The sequence below is a fragment of the Neomonachus schauinslandi genome, chromosome 7, assembly GCF_002201575.2.
Source record: "Neomonachus schauinslandi chromosome 7, ASM220157v2, whole genome shotgun sequence".
NCBI classification, from domain to species: domain Eukaryota; kingdom Metazoa; phylum Chordata; class Mammalia; order Carnivora; family Phocidae; genus Neomonachus; species Neomonachus schauinslandi.
Window position 1 is genome coordinate 142,140,389 of NC_058409.1, and position 23,570 is coordinate 142,163,958.

Genomic DNA, 23,570 nt, shown 5'->3' on the forward strand with positions numbered 1-23,570 from the left:
GATTATGACATGTCATTGGAGGTTCATCATTTGTAACCAAAGTACCACTCAGTACATGTGATAATGGGGGAGGCTGTGTACGGGTGGGGGCAAGTGGAACCTGGGAACTCTCTGTACTTTTTGCACAGTTTTGCTGTGAATGTAAAACTGCTCTAAAAATAATGTCTTTTGAAGTAGTAAAAATAATAGGGAGAAGGGAAAAGGAAACTAACATGACAACCAACCACACTAATCTTCCATTCGTCTGATATTTACTAACTTATTACCATAGGGCAGATGTTCTTCTTGTGTGTTTTATTTTATTCTATTTTACATATATTTAGATCTGATATTATACGGCATTTGATTAGCACTGTTTTAATAAATACTAAACATAGATTTTTGAAGAACTCTGCATGAAGATGATGAAGGGAGAAAGGGGAGAGGGTGAACTGGCCTGGAATGATACCATGTGAGCTAGAATACGGGCCCCACCTGCTGGGCATGGAGTGCCCAATGGGGAGCATAAATGGAAAAGAGATTGTTGGCGGGTTAGTGGGAGAGGCAATAAAGGGGTCATTTCAAAGAAAAGAGTTTCCCCTGATCATTTTTCAAAAAGAAGTTGTACTTTATTAATGTTTAACATAGGTTTGTTTGGAGTCTTAGGGTTGGATATAAGAAGAAACAAGAAGAACTGGGTGCAGGGAGAAGTTAATGGGAGGCAGGATCCAGGAGAAAAGCAAAGCAGGGAGTGGAGTGCAGAGGACAGCACCCGGACCCGTCCGCAGCAACCCACAGCACCCGGAAGTCCTGCCATGGATAGAGACCCCGCAAGGGAACTGAGAGTCCACCTCTCACCTTCCCTCCTGGTCCTTTTGGGATGACGGGGTTAGCGGGAGGAGGCAGAACCAACGGCCATCACATTTCACATCTATGAACTCAATTCTCACTAATGTTTGGCTTTAGGATTCCCAAATTCTTAGATCAAATTCAACCCAAGAAGACAAAAGTTTTTTTTTTATATATGATCCATTGATGCCCCCAAAATAAGAGCAAAAGAAAAGGTTTATCAGCTTAGTTGTGTTTCTCTAAATAGATTAAAATAAACTTGAGATTTCATTATAAATTTAGATATATGGCATTAATTAGGGTCACACTGCAAACACTGTGTTCACATTGTACTATTAAGAATTGATACTGCATTTGTTCTGAATTCATTTTTCTTTAATGCTTTGAAATAATATTTTAATAGCTTAATGCATTAAGTTGTATGAATGGGAAAATAAGTTATAAATTAGGAATACTAATTGTAATCTACAATATAGCTAAATATATAGGTACAGATAAGATGGATAGATTAGATAGATTGGAGAAGTATCCAAGACCTCCCTTATGAGTAAAAATCAGCTTTCCAAAATCTACAATTTGAAAGGAGGTATGTTAGAAATGTTATCAGTAGGATATGAAAGCAAGTAAAGGCAATCAAATCTAAGGAGAACACTGGTTTGTTTTCTTTTTTCCTTTGTGTGCTCTAAGTCAGTTCAGTCACATTAATTTTAGCAATTGCTCCATAAGAAAAACCCATTTTGGTCTACATAGTGAAAGCTTACTCTCTAAGGCAAAAGTTGTGCCCTGTGTTCTTGCAGATAAGGAGACAAGGAGGCATCCAGCTCCTGGTGGACCTGCTGGATCATCGGATGACGGAAGTCCACCGTAGTGCCTGTGGAGCCTTGAGAAACCTGGTGTATGGGAAGGCCAACGATGATAACAAAATTGCCCTGAAAAACTGCGGTGGTATCCCAGCGCTGGTGAGGTTACTCCGCAAGACCACCGACCTGGAGATCCGGGAGCTGGTCACAGGTTAGAATCCTTATTAACAGCACACCTGCCTCCCAAGATAAAGTCTCCATGAGCCAGCACGGTAGCAAACATGCTAACCAAGGATGGTGGGTGCGGGGCATCTCAGGGGGCTGATAACATGGACAGTCCCGATACGCATGAGCTGAACAAGCGAATTAAAGGGTATCTAATTTAACACCTGTGGATTGACCAAATGAGATCATTAGAATCCAGCAAACATAACCCTTCTAAAATTCTATGACCCAATTTCAGTTTTGTCACTTGATTGAGAAGTAGCTCAGCATCTTACAACACCCACAGGTGATCATTCGAATGGCATTAAATAAGTATTCGTAAAAGGACAAGATATATGAATTGTTATTAATAAGGTATATATTTTGGTTTATAATGTGATGAAGAACAGAGATCTCATTGTACTTCACAGTTAATTTCTTGAAAAAAATATTTATGCCTATTAAAAGTCCCTAGGTTGTAGGATTACATATTAGGGGATTTCTCTTACATATATTTATGTATTTATATATTGTATATTAACATATATATTATGTGCATATATAATATATTTACATATATGTTTATATTATATTTTTACATATAGGGAATTTCTCAAACGTGAACATGAGAGCAAGCCTTTCTGTGAACACAGAACTTTTGAGTTCTGTAAAGTAGGGGTCACTAGCGTTGCCCCTCATAGCGCCATGAGGATTTGATGAATGAGAACATCTAAGCATTTAGCAGTACCTTCCTCGGCGTATGTGTGAACATAGGAATAACGTGTAAACATTAGCTCTCGCTCTTGCCTCTCATCTTCTAAATGTGCAGTTTTAATTGCTGGAGTGCTAACAATGTAAGTGGCCTCAGGATGGGCTCTTAGAGTACTCTTCTTGATTATCCACATTGTTGTTTTAGATGATATTTGGTTTTTCATTCATCAAAGTTCCCCTCTAAATGTTTGGCAAATGGATTGCAAGGTTGATTCTCAAAAAAGGATCTCTTAATTCTCTGTGATGCCACTGATCTTCTGTCTTGATTCCATAACTTCCTTGAAGCTACACTCATGAGATATATGTGAACTTGGTTTTTTTTTTTTTAAGAAAATACATTACTCAAGCTGAGAGTCATAAATATTTGTCCAGGCTAAGGTTAAGACTCCCAGCTTCAGCCTGTTTTCTTAAATGTACACCCTTTAAGGTTATTGTCACATCTCTTTTCCACTCACAGCTAAATTAGAACTAGACCCCAGTTACTTTTCTTTTTTGCATTTCTCTAAGTGGAGAAGTGTCTTTGTAGAAAAAAAAATTAGTTGTTAAGGTTACAGTGCTATTAAAGTGATGTTTTACACCAAACTAATATGGGTCAGTTAAGGTAAAACTATTGTTATGCACATATTATGATGTGTAGGATAGTTTGGGGGGTGAACTAAATAATTGAAAGTATACCCTACCATTATGGTTGGGAAACCCCATCCCTACGTTGAGATTGAGAGAAAGGATTCCATATGTATGATGGAAAACAAACATCGTGGTGCTTCTGTGCATCAGGGCCTTGCCATTGGATGCATAAGGCCAACAGAACTGTGCACGTTATGCATCATTTCATGATTTTAAAAGATCTGGATTTTGCTAAAATTTGGATTTGCCCGGACACAAAACCCTCTGGGGCGGCTTATCTCATTGCCAAGGAAACTCGGCCACATGCAAAAGGCTGAGGTGATTGATGGCTTAAACCAGAAGGAAATAGCAGCAGTAGCTCTGTCCCCTGACCTCATCCACTGCAGCATGCCCATGCCTCTTCTGATATTCAAAGCTACTAGGCAGCCCTGCTTCTGACAGATGCTGGATGTCTCCCATTTAATGTACCTGGGCAGCATCAAACATTTCTATGCGAGCCTCATTTGGAAACATCAAAGGCAGGTGAGAGAATGTGGAGAAGTTTCCTTTCCTGGCGAAGCTTTGGCTATGGGAAAGATGGAGTACTTGATATACAGACAGAGTACACATGCCTCTTCTCCTGCTGCTTTGGGGAAGAACAAAAGTTTGCACCCATTGTCACATCATGGCCCAGTGTTTCTGCATCAGCACGTGCTTGTGGCCAAGACTCATTCCACGTCCCTTCCTGGAAGAAATGCTGACTTCTGTCATGACTCCATCCAAGCCACTGGGGCTGAATGGTTCCAGAATGACAGTGGTTGCTACTTCAGTAGATGTTTTCTGCTGTTCCAGAGTCACGGTCTTATTGTGCGAGGCTGCACTCCGGGCATGAATTTTAAGTTTTTCAAAGAAACACATGTTGTTAAAACATTTCGATGGGTTGAAGCTCATGGTTTCTGGAGTTGCCATGGTGGATACTGTTGAAACACGATCAGCACCTTAGCCAAGCTACCGCCCTAGAAAGGGAAATCAGAAGCAACCACGTACTAGAACATTCCAGCGTGGAAGGAGTTGCTGCTGCAGGCCATTCTGTAGCAATAAAGCCTTCTAAACTCCCGTGCTGGCAGAAATCTGAGGGTGCCTGGAAACTGGCAAGGTTCTGCTAACTTCTATGTAAACATAGCCCGAAAGATCCAGATCAAGCCAGCGCTGACTACCCTGCCTGAGCAAAAGTAAAATGAGGCAAATGAATTCACCTCAAAGAGCCGTAGAGGGTCATGTTCGTCTTCAGCACCAGCCCAGCCCTCCTCTGACGGAGTGAGCTATGAAAGCTTAGATTCTGTTGGCTCCTGGGGAGCTCTGGGATTCCAGTATTTTAGTACACCTAGCTGATTTAACCTCAAGGACATCAAATCCCCCATTTGTCTTATCTGTCTTTCTCTTTCCGCTCCTCCTCTGAGACTCTTGTCTCCCCCCAAGCCTGGTAAACTCTTTGCTACACTAAGCTCACACTCTCCATTCATCCTTCATCGTTCATTTTTCAAGTGCTTTGGAATTTCTGTGGGTGTCAGGTGTGTGCTAATCCTTGGACATCTGCACGTGCAGGGTTGACGTTCAGTGGACCCACACGATGCTTCCACCAGAGCCCACTGGGATGCTCAGCGGCTCTGTTTGGAATTGTCCCACCCATGCCTTGCTGTCTGCTAAATATGAAAAAGGGTGTTGCTGACAAATGTGTCTACGTTTTAGAAACTTAATTAGATGAGCACCAAGGCTCATGATGGCTCTGGAGGATGGAGCGGTAAGGGTAAAAAGCCTCTCTTCACTGCTATAGTCACATTGTCACAAGGACCCTCCTCAAAGCTTTTTCGGAATTAGGTTAGATATGCAGGCATGAATTAATAAAACAGTGATTTAAATGAAACAACTATGCCCTTTACTTCTGTTGTAATTCTGCAGCAGACCTAATAGAAAGTCCAGCAAGGACTAAGGACTCGGTATGTGACAGAGCCCCGTCAGTACAAGGGAGCTTTCTCTCCCTGAATATTAATTAGCAAATGCATGAAAACCAATGTGTGTTAAAAATCTATATGTATAGGGGAAGGGAAGGTGAAGTACCCTTTGAATTCCTCTTTTAGATATTTACAAATTAAGATGTCTTGTAAACAGATATCGAAAAGAACAATGTCAGTGATTTTTAAAAAATAATAAAGCATTTTTCTAAACAAGATTTTAGATTAGACCTAGGCTATATAACCAGAAGGATGTAGAGCACCAAATTATAACAATAAAAGACTAAAAGAAAGAAATGTTCTTGCAGAGCTTTAAATTATTTACTGAGTATTCCTTGGCAAACTGTTTGAACAATAATAAAATGTTAAAATTGAGCTATTTACATGCATTTACATTCAACACATAAGCATGCATGCTTAAAAAAATCTGCCTGTTTGCACTGCAATATCTGTTCACAGCAGAATATATTTTGCTTCTGCCTGTTAGGCCTTGCAATAAATAATTTTCTTCCTATGCAATAATTACTATGAAATGATGATCAGAATTTTATTTAAATCCAGTTGAAGCTATTATATGCTAGCCATTATGTGAAATATCCTAAGCAAATAAACTTCTGTTACAAATGTTGCATGTCCTTTGGGCTTGACTAATATAATTTTTCTCTCTCTAAATATGGAAATGATCAACCTAAAGTTTGAAATCCCAACTAAAGATTTCAGAATGCTTTACAAATCATAATAAACCAGTTTTTATTAAACCATAAAACTTAATAAATAACTTTTATTTCTGTTGAAAGCGAGTGTCCTTAAGAGTTCCGATTCTCCAAGAGCAGGGTATAGTCTTGCAGCTTGTGCTTCAAATACCCAGATAGACTTTCCTTTTAATTAAAGAGACAGGCCTCAGTTTAACTATTTTACTTACTAGCATTATGTCCGTTGATTTAATGCCCAGTCCGTTATACGTTGAATTACGTGCCCCCCAAATCCATATGTTGAAGCCCTAACCCATAGTCCCTCAAAACGTGACTCAGATGTAATTAGTTAAGTTAGGATATTAGAGTACAGTCGGCTGTTAATCTGATATAGCTGGTGTCCTTACGAAAAGAAGAAATCTAGACATAGATACACACAGGGAGAAGGCCACGTGAACATGAAGGCAGAGATGGGGTAATGCTTCCTCGAGGCAAAGGTGCCACAGTTTGCCCGAAAACACCAGAAGCCAGGAAAGAGGCTGGGAGCAGGTTCTCTTCACAGCCTTGGAAGGAACCAACCCTGGTGACATCTTGATCTTTGACTTCCAGCCTCCAGAACCATATAGTAAGTTTCTGTTGTTTTGGCCACTTAATTGGTGGTACTTTATTATGGCAGCCCTAGGAAACTAATACATACCCAGATCCAGGAGGTCCTTCATCTTTTCCCAGATGTGCGCAAACACATTTGTTTGTCAAGGAAATAAAGCCATGCAGATAAATGTAGACCCATGAGGACTTAATAGTGTTGCTTAATCAGTTGGCCTGATTTCTTAATACATCTTTTTAAAGCATTTACTTGTGAACGATTGGAAGTGGCAAAGATGATAATTAAATGCATCTTAATATTTTCAATCGAAGTAATGGCTATAAACGGTCAAAAATGAAATTGTATAAAGATGCTCATAATGAAAACAACAGTCCCCTGCCTCATCTGTCCTCTGGTATTAGATACTCCAGTCCCTCAGAGGCTTTCAGTCTCAGCTTTTGCTTTGTTTTGTTTTGTTTTGTTTTGTTTTCTCGTTGTTATTCCATGTCTTTAAATAATATGCTTATTTCACTCTATGTAATCAGTTATCATAGGCTTTTCATATTGACTTTCTACTATGAGGGAGAATGATTTTTCACATTTTCACGACTCATGCCTTCTCTTTTCCAAAATGATGGGATCTTTATCCTTGGCTCCTCAGCAAATGCATTGGTAACTTCAAAGTTAAGCTTCTATCTTTTCCATCTAATAAAAACATTATCTCATCACCCATTTTATAAGATAAGAATATTAGTGCTCTATGTCTTCACCCTCCTTCACAACCTCTGTCATCATACTTGACTTTTACATTGTCAAGGTTGAATATATTTGCAATCTATTCTGTAACCAGAGTCGGTCTTCCAAGGTTTTCTATAGCTCGATTCAAAAGTTGAAAGCCAGAAAGTAGCCTTTGCATTATGATAGAAGAGCAGACCCATGTGGTCACCCAGCCATCAGATTTCTTTCCCAGTGGGTCCAAAGTGATGATCCTTGTCAAAGAAGTCATTTCTAGGATCATATCTAACAGATCCTTCATCATCTACAATGCCCACCAATTCAATTTTGTCTGTGATTTTGATCATCAGTTCCCTGGTTTTCCAGAAATCTCATGAGCAGAATCCTCTATTTTGGGGGCAGAATTTGATGATTTCTCTCTAGAACTTCTGCATTGTTCTCCAGGGTTGGGACATCTGTCTCCTAGATCCCAGGCTGTCCTCTCTCTTGGTTTATTCTCTTATAAGTTTCAAATATTAAGTAATTAACTAAGGTGTTTAGGAGATGAAATTCTGAATATGTCAGTATTAAATCCTCATACATGATTGATATTTATTAGATATGGTTGGATAGACATTATTTTTCTTGGGAATATTTTCTGTAACTTAATTTTATCCCTGATACATAAAAGTCTGTGATGAGATACCTAGGTTTGCGCTTTTTAAAAATTCACTGGAATTAGACATTTCCATCTTAAAGAGTCATGACCTTCAGTGCCAGAAAACTCGTGTGTTTTTTTTTTAATTCGTTCATTTTCTCTATCCTCTCTTTTTAGAATTGTTGGTGGTCAGATTTTGAACCACTTGGACTTTCCCTCTCTCTTATATTTTCATGTATTATTTGGAGCCCTTTGTCTTTTTATCATGAGAGATTTCTCCAGTATCCAAAATTTCTCTCAACCTATTGATGAGGATTTTTGTTTTTTGCAGGGATCTAGGGAGATATTACTATTATTAATATTAATAATATCATTATTTTAATTCTAAGAACTCTCTTTTGTGTTATTTTTTATAATTTCTATTCTTATTTTATGAATATAAACTTTTCTTGCATTTCTCTAAGGATATTATTTAGAACTAAGGTTTGTTTTCTGTTTATCAATCGTCTCACCTTTCTCTGGTGTCATTTCTTTCTATTTGTTTTTATGGGAGTCTTTCTCATTAATTTTGCAGGCTTATTTTAAATGTGGAGAGACCCTCAGTTCTCTGTTCTTTTTTTTTTTATGAAAGAAGATGTTACTTTAATGAAGGTTTATACACAGTATAGTTTCAAGCAGTTGAGCACATGGCTATTCCCATATGCTTCTACACATAAGTTTACAAAACTGTATATTTTAAGGAACAATACTACTTGAATGATGGTATATACACAATGAACTTTCAAATTATAGAAACAGCCCAAGTGCCCATTGACTAAAGAATGGATAAAGAAGATGTGGCATATATATACAATGGAATATTATTCAGTGATTAAAGTCTTTGGACTTCAACATAACAGTGGGTTGAAACTTTGATTGTTAATTTGAATTAAACTCTGAGTTTGATTTAAATGGTGTGCTATCCTGACCCATTTCAGCACCTCTTAATATAATGAGATGAAATCTCTGCTCATTTTTAAGACAGAAAGAGTAGAGAGTTTGAGCGCTGTGCATATCAGTGAAGCCTATTAACTGAGCTTGGCTTCAGGTGAGCAGGTAGGCATGAACTGTTGTGATGGGGAGCCCTTCAAGTATCTTGATGAGGAGGAGGACTTTTCTCTAAGACTCAGATATCCACATTAGTGTTTCCGTTCTCCCCTAGTGCCGTCAATCTCTCTGGAGAACAGTCTTCTGAGTTGTTTATGTGTCTGACCTATGAGGAGGGGCCAGTAATTTTCTGGCTGCCAGGTGTTCTTTCCACCTGGGTAGGAGTGGAGAATGAGAGGGTGGGCAACTGCTTCCTTTCAATCAATCACCCTTTGGTAGGCCCCTTCTCATTTCTACATGAGATGCCTGCCTTCTCTGAGCCTATGCCTGCCTTCTCTGCCTCTCTGCCTATGCCTGCCTTCTCTGAGCATGAATCTTCCCTAGGTTCCACTAAGACACTCAGCCACCTCCTTGGATCACTGGGATGGAGTCCCCTTTGTATTTATCCTGGGATGTCCTGGCTTCCACTACAACTTCTCCAGCCAACTCACCTCCATCTGTTTTGCATAGTACAGAAATAAAATAAAATGTCTCATCTGCTGGATTGCTCCTTCCATTCTCTTCTTTGTTCCATTATGTTCCCATTAATAATCTCTTGCCTGCATGAATTCTGAACAGTTTCACAGATACCACAAAGTGTAAATATTATTAAGTATGGCCTCTATTACTGATAGAAGCCAAGTTGGAGGCATTCCTTCAGGTCTGTCAGCCAAGTGAGTTTACTATTTCAAAAGAAGTCTAGGGTGTAACATTAACTAAACACCCTTCATGGAAAGAGACACTGGAACAGAGGGGAAGCGTTTTCCCTACTGGTATCTTCCGCTCTGTTTTCTCTTATCCCTTTTGCTGTGATCACCTAGAAGCATGTCTCATCTCTCCAAAGCAGGAGCTAAGCATTTTGTCAAGGTAGCCTCTCCTCTATCTTCCTGAGCTTTTTGGTGATCACCTGGGACTCCTGGTGAGTGTTTCATATATTATATTAAGAGGTGCTGAAATGGGTCAGGATAGCACACCATTTAAATCAAACTCAGAGTTTAATTCAAATTAACAATCAAAGTTTCAACCCACTGTTATGTTGAAGTCCAAAGACTTTAATGTCAAAGGAATTAAAGCCTAAAAATCAATATCTCTTGCCCTTGTGTGTTAAAGTTCGAAGTTCACAATTCTTAAGTTAACTAAAGTAGGAAAATCATCCTCCCAAGCTTTTCTCTTCTGCATGGCCTCTGCCAGAAGGTTCTCTGTCCCTCTGTCTCTCTTTAGGTAGCCCAGGGCTACCTCATGCTGGAATTGTTGACATACTTTCCGGGTCTCAACAATACATTGTTTCAGTGTCAACTGCTACCCATCTCACTGTCCAGGGGTGTGAACCCTGGCCCATACCCATCACCTGTAGAAAAGAAGCCATCCTAAGCCCTAAGAGCAGTTATCCCAGACACAGGTATGTACCCCAAGGCCAGCCCCAACCAAGGCCATGGCAGCCACTCAGTGAAGTCTATAGTAGTTACGTATTTCTGCTACAATATATTTCCAAAAATCTAGCCACATAAAACAATGCAAGTTTATTACCTTCCAGTTCCGGAGGTTAGAAGTCCAACCTAAGTCTCACTAGGCTAAAATCAGGATGTCAACAGGGCTGTGTTCCTTTCCAGAGACTCTAGGGTATGGTCCTTGCCTTTTCTGGCTACTAGAGCTGCCCACATTCCTTGACTGGAGACCCACTTCCATTGTCTTCTAAGGTGGCAGCATTGCATCTCTTAAAATCTTCCATAGGCACATTTCCCTCTGACTGCCATCAGGAATGGTTCTCTGCTTTTAAGGATCTATGTGATTAGTTGGGCCCACCTGGATAATCCAGAAGAATCTCTAGGATAATCTGCCCATCTTAAATTAATCACATCTTCAGTAAAAGGTCACATAGTCACAGGTTCTGGGGATTAGGATATGGACACTTTTAGAGGACCATTATTCTGCCAACCACTGTATTTGAGGAAAGATGAGTAATTGGAGATCTTTTTGGATTAGGAGAGGCCAGTCCAGTGGTGCCTGGCTTCCAGAGTCCACCATCGGTGAATTTAAAATGAATCAGGGGACAAAATCCCAACAAAGGTTAATTTTGGTATTATGCATTTACCAGTTGAAGGGAAGATGAATCCACCCATGGAATTGGAAATGTTGCTGCCATCTTGCAACATTTAGATCCTGGCAGTGGAAGCCACCCCATTAGGCTTCTCAGCTGGGCTTTGACCAGAAAAGCATGAGCAGTATACGTGATAGGGTCAAAGGGACTTTTTATCAAGCTGAGACCTACTACCACGGTAGTAGCTAGTGAAGAAGTCCAAGGAAGCCTTCACCTGTGTCTGGTGCTGAGTGGGACGTTGACATAGGTCAGGAGGCAGAGATCACGAAGACAAGCTGGATATGAAGCAGGGGAGAGCAAGAACCAGCAGGCACTCATGAGGATAGACAGGTACCCTCTTCTGCCTCTCATTGGCTGTATATTGACCGTGTGAGAGAAACACAAAAGCTGGCTCCCTTGGCCACAGCATTCCACACGCACCTGGCCCAGGACATGCGGAAGCTGGATAAGAAGTGGTGGGAGCCGGCAGCTCTGTGGCCACCATTGCCCCACCCCGAGAAGGTGAGGCAGCCGACCGACCCATGAGAATGCCCACAGCCTGCAACAGGGCCTGGTGCCCTAGGCCTACAGCTGTCAGAGCCCAGCACCTGCTTCTTCCCTTGCACCTGCCGCATGGCCTGCAGATTTCTCCTGTGGACATACTTACCCCGGAAACCAGGAAGGAAGAGAATTCTGGAAGGCATAGTTCCGGCTCAGCTAGGGCAACACCCTACAAACCCCCACACCAGCTCTTACTGAAGTGACTTCTTTCCCTCAACAAAGCCTGCAGAGTCCCCCTCAACAGCAGCTCAGGCATCCATGAGCACCTCTGCTCTGTGCCACTCAGGTCTCCCTGCTTGTCCACGTTCCAGGCCCCAGGATCCAGAGCTTCCGTCAGCTCTTTCTGCCACTCTGACTGGAAGTGCTTCTGTGGTTCATTTCCCTTTGCTACTCTGCTACAAGTTTTGGGAAGGCTCAGTTGAGCTTCCGTCTGCTGACCCTGCTCCTGCATTTGGACCCTGCTTTTTTTGTCTTCAGGAGAGCAGTGTTTGATGGCATTGAATCCTGCCTTCCTTTACTTTTCCTTTGCTTCCAAACCTGAAAGCATTCCTCTGGCAGTAACATGCCTTCCCAACATTCCTCTAGATTCCAGAATAGGAGTTGGCAAACTTTTCCTGTGAAAGGCCAGACGATAACTGTTTTAGCTTGTAAGCCATAGGGTCTCTGTTACAACTACTTAATTCTCCCTATATTGCATGAAAACAGCTGTAGACAGTACATAAAAAATTGGTCGTAGCTAGGTCTTGATAAAACTTCATGTGTAAAAGCAAACGGCTGGCCCTCAGGCCATAGTTTATAGAACCCTCTCCTGTGCCCTCTCTTCCACACCAAGTTCTGAGCAAAAATGAAGAGGGAAGCCACATTATCAACTCATTACTCTTAGCAGTCAGGTTGGAGGCCAGACTCTAGGCCTGTTTGCCAAGCGGGTTGGCTAATACCAAAGCCCAGGATTAGATAGACGTGTCCACAGGCAGCAGCTGGGTCAGGGAAGGCTTCCTCTTCCTCCACCAGCCCCGCAGGACACATTCCCATGGAGATCACGGGAACCAGAGTTTCCTCTGGCCACTCATTCCCAAGAGGAGGAGGACTGACAGAACTGAGCCAAAGCTGTGCATGCCTGCTGATTATTTGGATAAGTCCCTCCTTCTTGCAGGGAAGGAATGAGTGAGGGTCTGTGCTCTACCCACAGGAAGAAACAGCAGGCCTGAGGAAGAATCATTCCGCGGCACCCCAATGAAGGGGAGAAGAGACGGGTGTCTGAGGTTGGCCTGCCTCTTAACCCCAACTCATTTCCTGACCAGCTACGTATCACACATTCTTTACAGAGATGTCTGCTCTGATCTCCTCTAAAGGGTCATTTTAACCATTTTAGGGTTTTCTGTCTATAGCAGGTAACCCACTTATATCCAAAAGCAGACGGCAAGACTTAGAACCCTACACAGAGCACCAGTTCTGATTGCTCATTTCCTCCCCAGTCAGGCCAATTCTAACCAAATTAGAAAATTCACACCATTGACTTCCTGCTCACCCCATTCTTAATTCTAGAGTTGAAAACCACTCTGTACGCTACAAGTCTAATTTATTCACTCGTTAAACAAATGATTGTTGAGCATCTACTGTGTGGCAGTGAAGTTAGGTGCTTGGGCTACAGGTGTTTGGTGAATACCCAGGTATCTTCTAGCCGTAGACCCTCCCTGGGTATGGCACTCTTCCTAATGGCCAGGATGCAGGTGCCTGCGTTCCAGGGAGTCAGGCGGAGGAAGGGAGAAAGAAAGGGCATGGTTGGGAGAGTCCTGGATTTCAGTTCATTTACGTGGGAAGAAGACTGTATCAAAATTTGGAGTGTAATCCATTAACAGAACCATTGTGGAATGTTAGGGCTTTGTGTTACTTTGTGTTATGGTTGTGGTGGTGTGTGATGTTTTGGTGGACAACACAGACAATAGACCTATGATTTCAGGGAGTGGCGAGTGCTATGATGAAAAATGGAGCAGGCTATGGAGATGAGAAAGTGATGGGAATTTATTACTTAGAATGAACCTCAGGGGCGCCTGGGTGGCTCAGTCTGTTGAGTGTCCAACTCTTGATTTCGGCTCGGGTTATGATCTCAGAGCTGTGGGATCAAGCTCTGCATTGGGCTCTGTGCTCATCGCGGAGTCTGCTTATCCCTCTCCCTCTGCTCCCCCCCACTGTGTCTGTCTCTGTCTGTCTGTCTCTCTCTCAAGTAAATAAATAAATAAATAAATAAATAAATAAATAAATAAATAAATAAAATCTTTTAAAAACAAAAAGAATGAAGCACAGCTTAAAGAAGTGAAAAGCCCCAAATAATGCTGTGCATCAACTTAGAGGGAAGTTTCTTTCTCTCTCCCATAAATGAAGTCTGGAGGTTAAGTGCTCCAGGGTGAAAGCCCAGCTCTGTCCACAGTCTTCAGAAACCCAGCCTCCCTCCAGTCATAGATTGTCCTCCCCTAGGTTGTAGATCTTTTATTAATGACCAAGATGGTAGCACCTGCATTCCAGCGAACAAGGCATTTTGAGATCAGGTGTTTTTAAAGGAGTTCTACTTCATGTTATGGTAAGATATAGACTTGTTGGCTGTATAAATCAGTGTTATAACCCTTCTTTATTACATATGCCATGGAGTAAGATACCACTGGATATTTGTGGAGCTGATACGTTACATTATTTCCTCTTTTTACATTCCCGTTGCTCCCCAGTGTGCCTAACCTGAAAATCAGGGTATTCTCTGCATTCCTATATTTCAAGAAGGTTTAAACAAACGTGCATGAATACCCATCACTTACCAGTCATTGTGCTGGGTGCCCTGGATCACCCCAGAGGACCCCTGAGGCCGGATTTAACTTGCTCAGTGTCACAGTTGAAATGTAGTACCTTCCCTAGTCCTCTGTTCCCAAAGCCTGTTCGCTTTATACCAATGATTTCCCAATTCCCCCAATCAAATAAAGATTTCTGGACCCCAAATCTCTAAGATAATAGCCCGGGAATCCATATTTTTAACAAGCCCCTCTGGCCGTGGTCATGATCATGCATGTTGGAGGAACATCACTTTCTTCTCTCTCCAGGCCAACAGTTAACCACAGTGAGCGGCAGAGTGGTGGGGGATGACGAAGCGCAGATATGTTTTGAGAGATGCCAAAATCATTTGTTGCTAATGGTAGCCAAATTACCCAAAAAAAATATCTGGCTCATTTGTCATTTTTGCAAAGTAGAATGAATTTGCAGTTACCTCTTACTTCAGTGTGCTTGCTTGCTCATGGGAGAGAGAGAAAGTGAAGTGACTTCAAACATACCTGTGCTTCCCTCCAATTAAGTTTCAGAGCATGCCCAAACATTGCAAAGGTTCAAAGGCAAGTGTGGCCAGGGGCGTTGTGTTGTGTTGTGTGTATTTGCCTGGATGGAAATGCACAGTGCATTTTACTGGTTAGGTCTGACAACGCATAACTGATTTGTGGCTCCACTTGCGACTCACGAGCTACAAGTTAATTAGAAACACTTTTCCCTAATTATATTTGAGAGTTTGCTCTATTTGCTCTACAATTATCACAAAAATTACATTAACTAGTGTTAATGAACACAACATGGAAATCCCCACTGGATCCTGGAGGAAAGGGGAGAATTAAAGAATGTGCGCATCCTCTGCCCAACACCTGGCTTCCTTTTCAACAGATGTTTTTGTTATTCCCAGTGAAATGTTCAAAATAAACTTCCTTCCTGGTTGTCCCTTAGAGGATGAGATCCGGCCTGCCAGGGGAGAAGCTGCAGTTTTGTTCTGCGTGTGCTAACCTAAGTCCTCTTAGTGACTCACTCTCCCGATGAGCTGCCCATCGTGACCGATGGCCTGTTGGCCTTCCAGAAAGCTGTGTGCCGTCATGACCGTGCCCTCCCAAGGGAGTGCTCAGAAGAAGAATCTCTATGACATGGTTTCCTAACTCAGGGGACTGTACCACGGAGACCGACACCAGGGAAATAAGGAGGTTGTCCTTCGGAGCTGGCCTTCCTGCCATCTCCTTTCTTTCCTGTGTTTGCCAGTATATGTCTGAGCGACGCTATATGGAGGGTGGAGTGGATGTTACAAAACAGAAAAATGATGTCGACCTGAGCCCTGTCCCCAAGGAGCTGTCAGTCACATGTGAGAGAGAGTACACATGGATAACTGTTCACAAAGTAAGCACTGAGAGAGGGCCGGGAAAGCTTAAAGGAGGATAGAGGATTCTCAGTCAAGGAGATCAAGAAAGGCTTAGTGAAGAAATTAATGTTTGTAGTGGGTTTCAAAGATGGACATGAGTTTGGCTTTCAGATAATGATAGCAAGAGAATAAAACATATTACTCACAGAACTGCTCCCGTTTCATGAGAATGAATTCAGGTGTGTCACTCCTGTGCGTGTGTGGGTAAGCATGTGCAGTCTTGCACACACACTCCCGCACAAAGTAGGCGCCTTCTGCATATCTACTGTTGCTAACCTTCCTTGAACGCTGCCGGCTTCAGACAGTTCTGGTCTCTCTCCATCCGTATTTGTCTTTTAATCTAATACCCTGAAAGAAGCCAAGTGCCTTTTTAAGGGAAGCAGTCATGGGGATGGTGCTTTATAATTCTCTACACAACTAGATTTGCCTCACACAAATATTACTAGAGGTACTCCCAGGATCACATGCTATTAATTCACCATAGTGAGCAAGAATTAACTTATTGTATAAATGACAGTCGTCTGACTTAAAAGTTTGGAAATTTTCTCAACTAATTTTAAAAACATAGAAACTCAAGCAGAAAGTATTCAGCACTCCACATACAGCAGATCTGTAATAAACACATTTAGTACTTAAAATAATGATACACATCAGCTCAAAGAGCCACTTGCCCTACACTCCATTTGGTTTCCATGCATGTTGGATCTTTTTTGGTGTGTGTGTGAGAAAATGGATTTTAATTCATAAACTCAATTCCATTTTCAAGTGGCATACCTGCTGTGTTCACAAATATATTCTGAAGCCTATCTTTGCAGTTATTTAATTTAAAAAATGAACATGGACTCTAATCTGGTGTCCAGATATATTTAATAGTTAACCACATTCGACATTCATTTAGTATCAGCAGTAAAGAGGCTACTTCTGTTCCTCACATTTTATGTTGAGTTTTTTTTTTTTTTAGATTAAAAGACATTGTCTTCTGTATTTTATTTTTCCCTCAAAATTCTTTCCCTCAAAAGTTAGTGAGAGGCAGTAATATGCTCAGAAATCTAAGGCTGGGAAATACTGATTGCAAAGCAGTCAGAAAACACTTCTATTAATAAAAAGAAGTCTTCAATATTAACTGTAGTGGCTTTTGTTTTGCTTTAGTTTTGTTTGTTTTTTAAAGTGATTTTATAGGCTGGATGGAGGAGATGCTTAATTTTTTTTCAGTTTTGTTATTTTTATTGAAGTATAAATTAACATACCATGTTATATTAGTTTCAAGTGTATAATACATGATCAACATTTCTATGCTTTACTCAATGCTCATCAGAATAAGTGTGCTCTTGATCCCATCACCTGTTTCACCCATCCCCCACCCGTTTCACCCATCCCCCACCCACCTCCCCTCTGGCAACCACCAGTTTGTTCTCTGTATTTAAGAATCTGTATTTTGTCTCTTTTTTTTCTTTGTTTTATTTGTTAAATTCCACATATGAGTGAAATCATATTGTATTTGGCTTTCTCTATATGACCTGTTTCACTTAGTGTTATACCTTCTACGTCCATCCATGTTGCAAATGGCAAGATTTCGTTCTTTTTTATGGCTGAGTAATATTCCTGTGTGTGTGTGTGTGTATCACATCTTCTTTATCCAACCATCCATGGATGGACACTTGGGTTGCTTCCCTATCTTGGCTATTGTAAATAATGATGCAGTAAACCTAGGGGTGCATATATCTTTTTGAATTAGGGTTTTCGTATTCATTGGGTAAATAGCCAGTAGTGGAATTACTGGATTGTATGGTAATTCTATTTTTAATTTTTAAGGAACCTCCATACTGTTTCCCATAGTGGCTGTAGCAGTTTGCATTCCCACCAACAGTGTGAAAGGGTTCCCCTTTCTCTGCACCCTTGCCAACACTTGTTATTTCTTGTCTTTCGATTCTAGCCATTCTAACATGTGTGAGGTAATACCTCATTATGCTTTTGATTTGCATCTCCCTAATGATTAATGTTGAGCATCTTTTTATTTGTCTGTTGGCCATGTGTATGCCGCCTTCAGAAAAATATCTATTCAGGTCTTTGGCACATTTTTAAATCATTATTTATTTTTGGGGTGTTGATTTTTATAAGCTCTTTACATATATTGGATATTAACCCCTCATCAGATATATCATCTGCAAATATGTTCTCCCATTCAGTAGGTTTCCTTGTTTTGTTGATGGCTTCCTCTGCTGCAGAAAAGCTTTTTATTTGGTATACTCCCAATAGTTTATTTTTGCTTTTGTTTCCCTTGCCTGAGGAGGCCTATCTAGAAAAATGTTCCTATGGCCAATGTCAGAGAAACTACTGCCTATGTTTTCTTCTAGGAGTTTGATTTTATTTTTGTGTATGGTTTAAGAAAGTGGTTCAATTTCATTCTTTTACATTTAGCTGTCCAGTTTTCCCAGCACAATTTGTTGAAGAGACTATCTTTTCCCCACTATTGTATCTTGCCTCCTTTGTCATAAATTCATTGACCACATAAGCATGGCTTTATTTGTGGGTTCTCTATTCTGTCCCATTGATCTGTCTGTTTTTGTTCCAGTATCATACTGTTGTAATTACTACAGCTTTGTAGGGTATCTTGAAATCTACTATTGGGATACCTTCAACTTTGTTTTTCTTTCTCAAGGTTGCCTTGGTTTTTCGGGATCTTCTGTGGTTTCATACAAATTTTAGGATTATTTGTTCTGGTCCTGTGAAAAATGCTATTGGTCCTTTCATAGGGATTCATTAAATCTGTAGATTGCTTGGGGTAGTGTAGACATTTTAACGATATTGGTTCTTCCAACCCATGAGCATGGAATATCTTTCCACTTGTTTGTGTCATCTTCAGTTGCTTTCATTAGTGTTTTATAGCTTTTGGAGTGCAGGTCTTTTACCTCTTTGGTTAAGTTTATTCCTAGGTATTTTATTCTTTTTGGTGCAACTGTACATGGAATTGTTTTCTTAATTTCTCTTTCTGTTACTTCATTATTAGTGTATAGAAATGCAGCAGATTTCTATGTATTAATTTTGTATTCTGTGACTTCACTGAATTCATTTATCAGTTCTAGTAGTTTTTTGATGGAGTCTTTAGGGTTTTCTATATATGGTATCATGTCATCTACAAATAGTGAAAGTTTTACTTCTTCTTTACCAGTCCAGATGCCTTTTTCCTCTTTTTCTTATTTGATTGCTATAGTTAGGACTTCAGTACTATGTTGAATAAAAGTGGTGAGAGTGGACATCCTTGTTTTGTTCCTGATCTTAGAGGAAAAGCTCTCGGTTTTTCACCATTGAGTATGATGTTAGGTGTGGGGTTTTCATATATGGCCTTTACTGTGTTGAGATATGTTCTCTGTAAACCTCCTTTGTTGAGAGTTTTTTTCATGAATGGATGTTGTACTTTGTCAAATGCTTTTTCTGCATCTATTGAGATGATACACAGTTTTTGTCCTTTCTCTTGTTGATGTGATGTATCATGCTGATTGATTTGTGATTACTGAACCACTCTTGCATCCCTGGAATAAATCCACTTGATCATGATGAATGATTTTTTTAACATTCAGTTTGCTAATATTTTGTTGAGGATTTTGGGATCTATCTTTTTAAGTGATTTTATAGTCTGGATGGAGCAGATGTTTAATTTTGTATGAGTTCCAAGCTTGCTCACAGCAGTGAAAGAAAAGAGACTTAAAGGAGAGAGAAGAAAACTAAATGCATTTGCTTTTCTTTGGCAGTAAAGTCTCAACTTTGGGAATCCTTCTCAGACAGGGTGTGTGTAGAAGCTTTCCTCTTTGCTTCTGACCCTGGAGGCATTTTCTGATGCACGTAATGACGTTTAACACCTTATCACATGTACCTTTCATTAAGAACATTCATAGGCAGGACAGTGTTAATTTGCTTTATCTTCCATGCCACTTTCAGTAGATTTCCTAATGTTTTACTGAATTAACAAGAAGTAGAAATTTGTATTTAACACACAGTTGTGGTTATGAGATGAACATGGATCATTTAGGATTTTCAAGCAGTTTATCAATTTAATAATTTTCTGCAAAACTGCCCTTGCTATTAACTTAGCTATTGGAGTGTGCAAACACAGATGTGAAATTTTATTGTCATGTATCAACTTCAGATTGAGCACAACTATTTATAACTTGAACCCAATGAAAATGGGATTGCAAGGGAAGAAATGATCACATGACCCCAGGATGGGAACTCTCCCACAAGCAAGCCAGTCTGATTAAGTAAGCCACACAGTCAGTGAAAGGAAGGGAATTGCTCTCTACAGTTCGCTGATGAACCTCCAAACACCAGGGTCTTATTAAAAGTCCTTTTACCTCCAGGGAGTCCTCTTACCATCTCTGGGTAGCTTTGCTAAATGTAACACTATCTGAGTTGCTATGGAAACAGCTATATCTATGCAAATTACTTTTTAAAAAATCATTAGGCCACCGAAAGTCTGCCTGCCATATGAAATTTGCAAGGACTCCAGCCCACAGCTACACTTGGCATTGTTAACGCCTCTCTAACTATCCCGTTTCTTTTGCTGGGCTTGTTTCCTACAAATACTACTGAATCCTTGAGAGAGATCAGCAGCAGTAAGAGTTGAAGGTGGTAAGTGGAGGGCTATCCCTTGCAGTCAGAGTTTTGAGGGTTGTGGGTCGTGGAAGAATCAAGTTACCTGGACATGGATGGGGGAAGAAAGAGGCTGAAGGTAAATCTATTTAAATGCCCACTTCTCCCATCCATCTCTCTCCGCCAGTAAATAAAAGGCACTGGCATACCCAAGCAGGCCCTCCTGTGGAATGCAGGTGTGCCCACGCATTCACACACACGCTGGTATGCTCACACACACACAGCATGCTGGTAGCCCCTGGATTTGGCACACATGTACATCCCTCACACAGCCTTGTCCTGCCGGGCACAGTTCTGCGTTAGAAGGACTGCTGTCCCCAGCTTCCTTTTGTGTATCTGTTTGATACTGAGCTTGGCAGGAACCTGCATCGTGCTCCGACTGGGCTTTGCAGCTTTCCCCCGCTGGTCACCCACCGCTGCTCCCCTGAGCATGGCGTGTCCTGCTCAGCTGGTTGTCACCATGTCACCTGCTGCTCCCTGGGCAGAGTGCCTCCGCAGGTATCTGCCCTGAGCCCCCAGGAGGCTAGAGCTAGGAGGTAGTGTGTGACCCAGACAAGAAGCACGGCCCGCTGCCCTTCACATTATGGGTTGTTCTGGGATCCCACAGCAGAGTTTCTTATGCCCCACACATTACAAAAATAGCCTTTTCCTCTTTACCTCTGTGCTTTTCTGGTCTCTGGGCTGGGGACAGGTTCAAGTAAGGGTTCCCATTCTGGTCCTGAGTCTACACTTCCCATCACTGCCTTGTGCTCATGGTACCTGGTTTTCACTCAAACCGGCTCTCTCCTAGAGGGCTTCCCCACCCCACCTGTCAGTCACTGCCTAGCTCTCCTGGCCTGCCCAGATACGTCCCGATCCCCACAGTGCGCAGGGCTCAAGTTCTTCCCCAGAACCCCCTGGGTCCACATCCTGCCAGACTCTGCCAGCCCCGGGCCTGCAGGCTGCCGGGAATGCTCAGTCCTGTCTGAACTCAGCCATGGACAAGAGGGATCAGCTCAGATTCCAGCCAGGAGTCCTGCCGCTCATGAGTCCTTTATGGCGGTTGCCACTTTCATCATTACAAGGCTGCATATTTCAGTTTGGTTCTCAGAGGAGCCAACTCTCATTTCCATGTTCGCTGTGGAGTCATGGGACCAGGAAAGTCTTGCCCAACTGAGCTCTTGGGGAAAGATGGAGAAGGGACTGGAGCCTCCAGAATCAGCCCACCTCCTTGTGGGCACCATGATGCAGACTCTGCAATACGGGAGGCACACGAGCATCATTTATGCTTCAGGAGGTAAAATTTATAAGTGAGTTCTCAACCAGTCACAATTTTTTTTCTTTTAATGCCTTAACAATTAACCTATAATTCTACCTACAAACTAACTGTGTTACATGTTAAGCCCATATTTTCCTGCTGCCTTTGCTAGTTACAAAATTAGTGTCCTAGGTTCAGCCTTCCTTCCATCAAGGTCAGTGTTCTAAATTTTTTCTTCAAAGAGCAGAACCCTTAGTAGTTCATTATTCCCAGCAAGTGAAAAGTGCGTCGTGTTCTTTACCCCCACGTGGAGATGAGAAGGAAACAGTCAAAGGCTAACATCATCTGTCCTAAACCAAAAGTTCTTCCTTGTTCCTGGTTTAAACAGAATCCATTTAGAATACAAATACTTGCTTTCTCCAAGTGTGTGTGCGTGTGTGTATAAAGTTAGAGGTCATCCAGGCTTACTTATTCAAGGAATACTTTAAGCTTTTAATGAAAGGGTATAAATTAGATGAAATGTCCCCAGACCTCAAATTTACTTTTAGGAGTAAAGGTCAGAGTGATTTTTTTAAAAAACCACATCTCTTATAATAAAAAATCCCTTTGTGAAAAGAATTGAAGGAATCATAGATTGTCAGTGTTATATATGGAAATACATATATTTAAAGGTATAATCCATATTTTAAATGATAGCCTTATCTTAGGAAATACAGTATACTGCTCTGCTTTTATCTCTAAAAAGAAATATTTATGTGATTTATCTTGAAACGTTTATGTGCAGGAAAATGTGGTCATCTGAAATTGAGAAAGTTTAATCAAGCCATGAAAAATTGCTTATTACCAAATATACCAACTCCATAATTAATAAATAATTATTAAATATATGTTATCTCTATGAAAAGAAATTTTAAGTAAGAATTTTTGAGCTATGAACTATTGTAGTTGTGTAGTCTCAGAGAGATCAGTAAGGCATAGGTCTTTCTTTTTTAAGAGATATATCTTTCTAGCAGATAAATTTAAATATAAAATCTACAAAATATTTTATTTACCTTCTTTGTACACCAAATTTATAAATATTATATTCTTTTCCAGGTTGAAATGATTAAATATGATTCCTCTAGATCTAATTAATTTTAATGATAAAATTTTATATACTATAAATTTCTAATTTTACATACACTTATAAAAATAGTAAAATTCTACTAGGCTCTACTGACTTGTCTCCTCTCAAATATTTTAGGCTTCTTCATTAGCTCTCCCCTTCATTTTGTTGGTACATCTTTCATCATGAGGCTTATTAATCATACTCCCCCCCTCCAGTATTGATATGACAGATTTTCCATTCACATTATATAATAGATATTTGATATCAGCTCCCTCTATCATGAATATTAACCCATAAGGTCCTTAAGGGCAGGGACAGTGTCATAGTCCTCTTTGTCTCGGTGATGCTCAACCCAGTACATAGATGGAGGTCGGTAAATTTCTCCTGGATTCAGCTGTTAGAAACTCTATTCCAGTTTCCCTCTTACTTACTGAGCTGCCTATCAATATCCAGGCCTCACACATACTCAGATATACAGCCAGCAACCACTGTTGTGTTCCCCTTTCTGCTTACTGAGACAGAGGATGACAAGTGGCAGACTTGCCTATTCACTGACTGTTCATCCATCTCTGATTGAAGTGAGAGCTTGTGTGAGTTGTCCTGGGTGGCAGGGTGTGAACACTGCTGTGGAGAATGCCAGAACATGATTGAAAGGCTCAGAATGGGCAAGGAGAAATCACTTTTCCTTCTCAAACAGTTTGAACCCATCTTGAGTTCAAGGCCAATTTTTTTTT

General features: G+C 40.9%; 1 protein-coding gene across 1 annotated transcript in view; it reads left to right on the top strand.

Annotated features, from left to right (window-relative positions):
• The window catches only part of CTNND2 (catenin delta 2), an 896,858-nt gene that overhangs the window by 682,212 nt on the left and 191,076 nt on the right, over window positions 1–23,570 (top strand). The window contains exon 12 of the mRNA XM_044916688.1: window positions 1,626–1,839. Coding sequence (XP_044772623.1) covers window positions 1,626–1,839 — 214 coding nt within the window. The remainder of the gene's footprint in view (window positions 1–1,625; window positions 1,840–23,570) is intronic.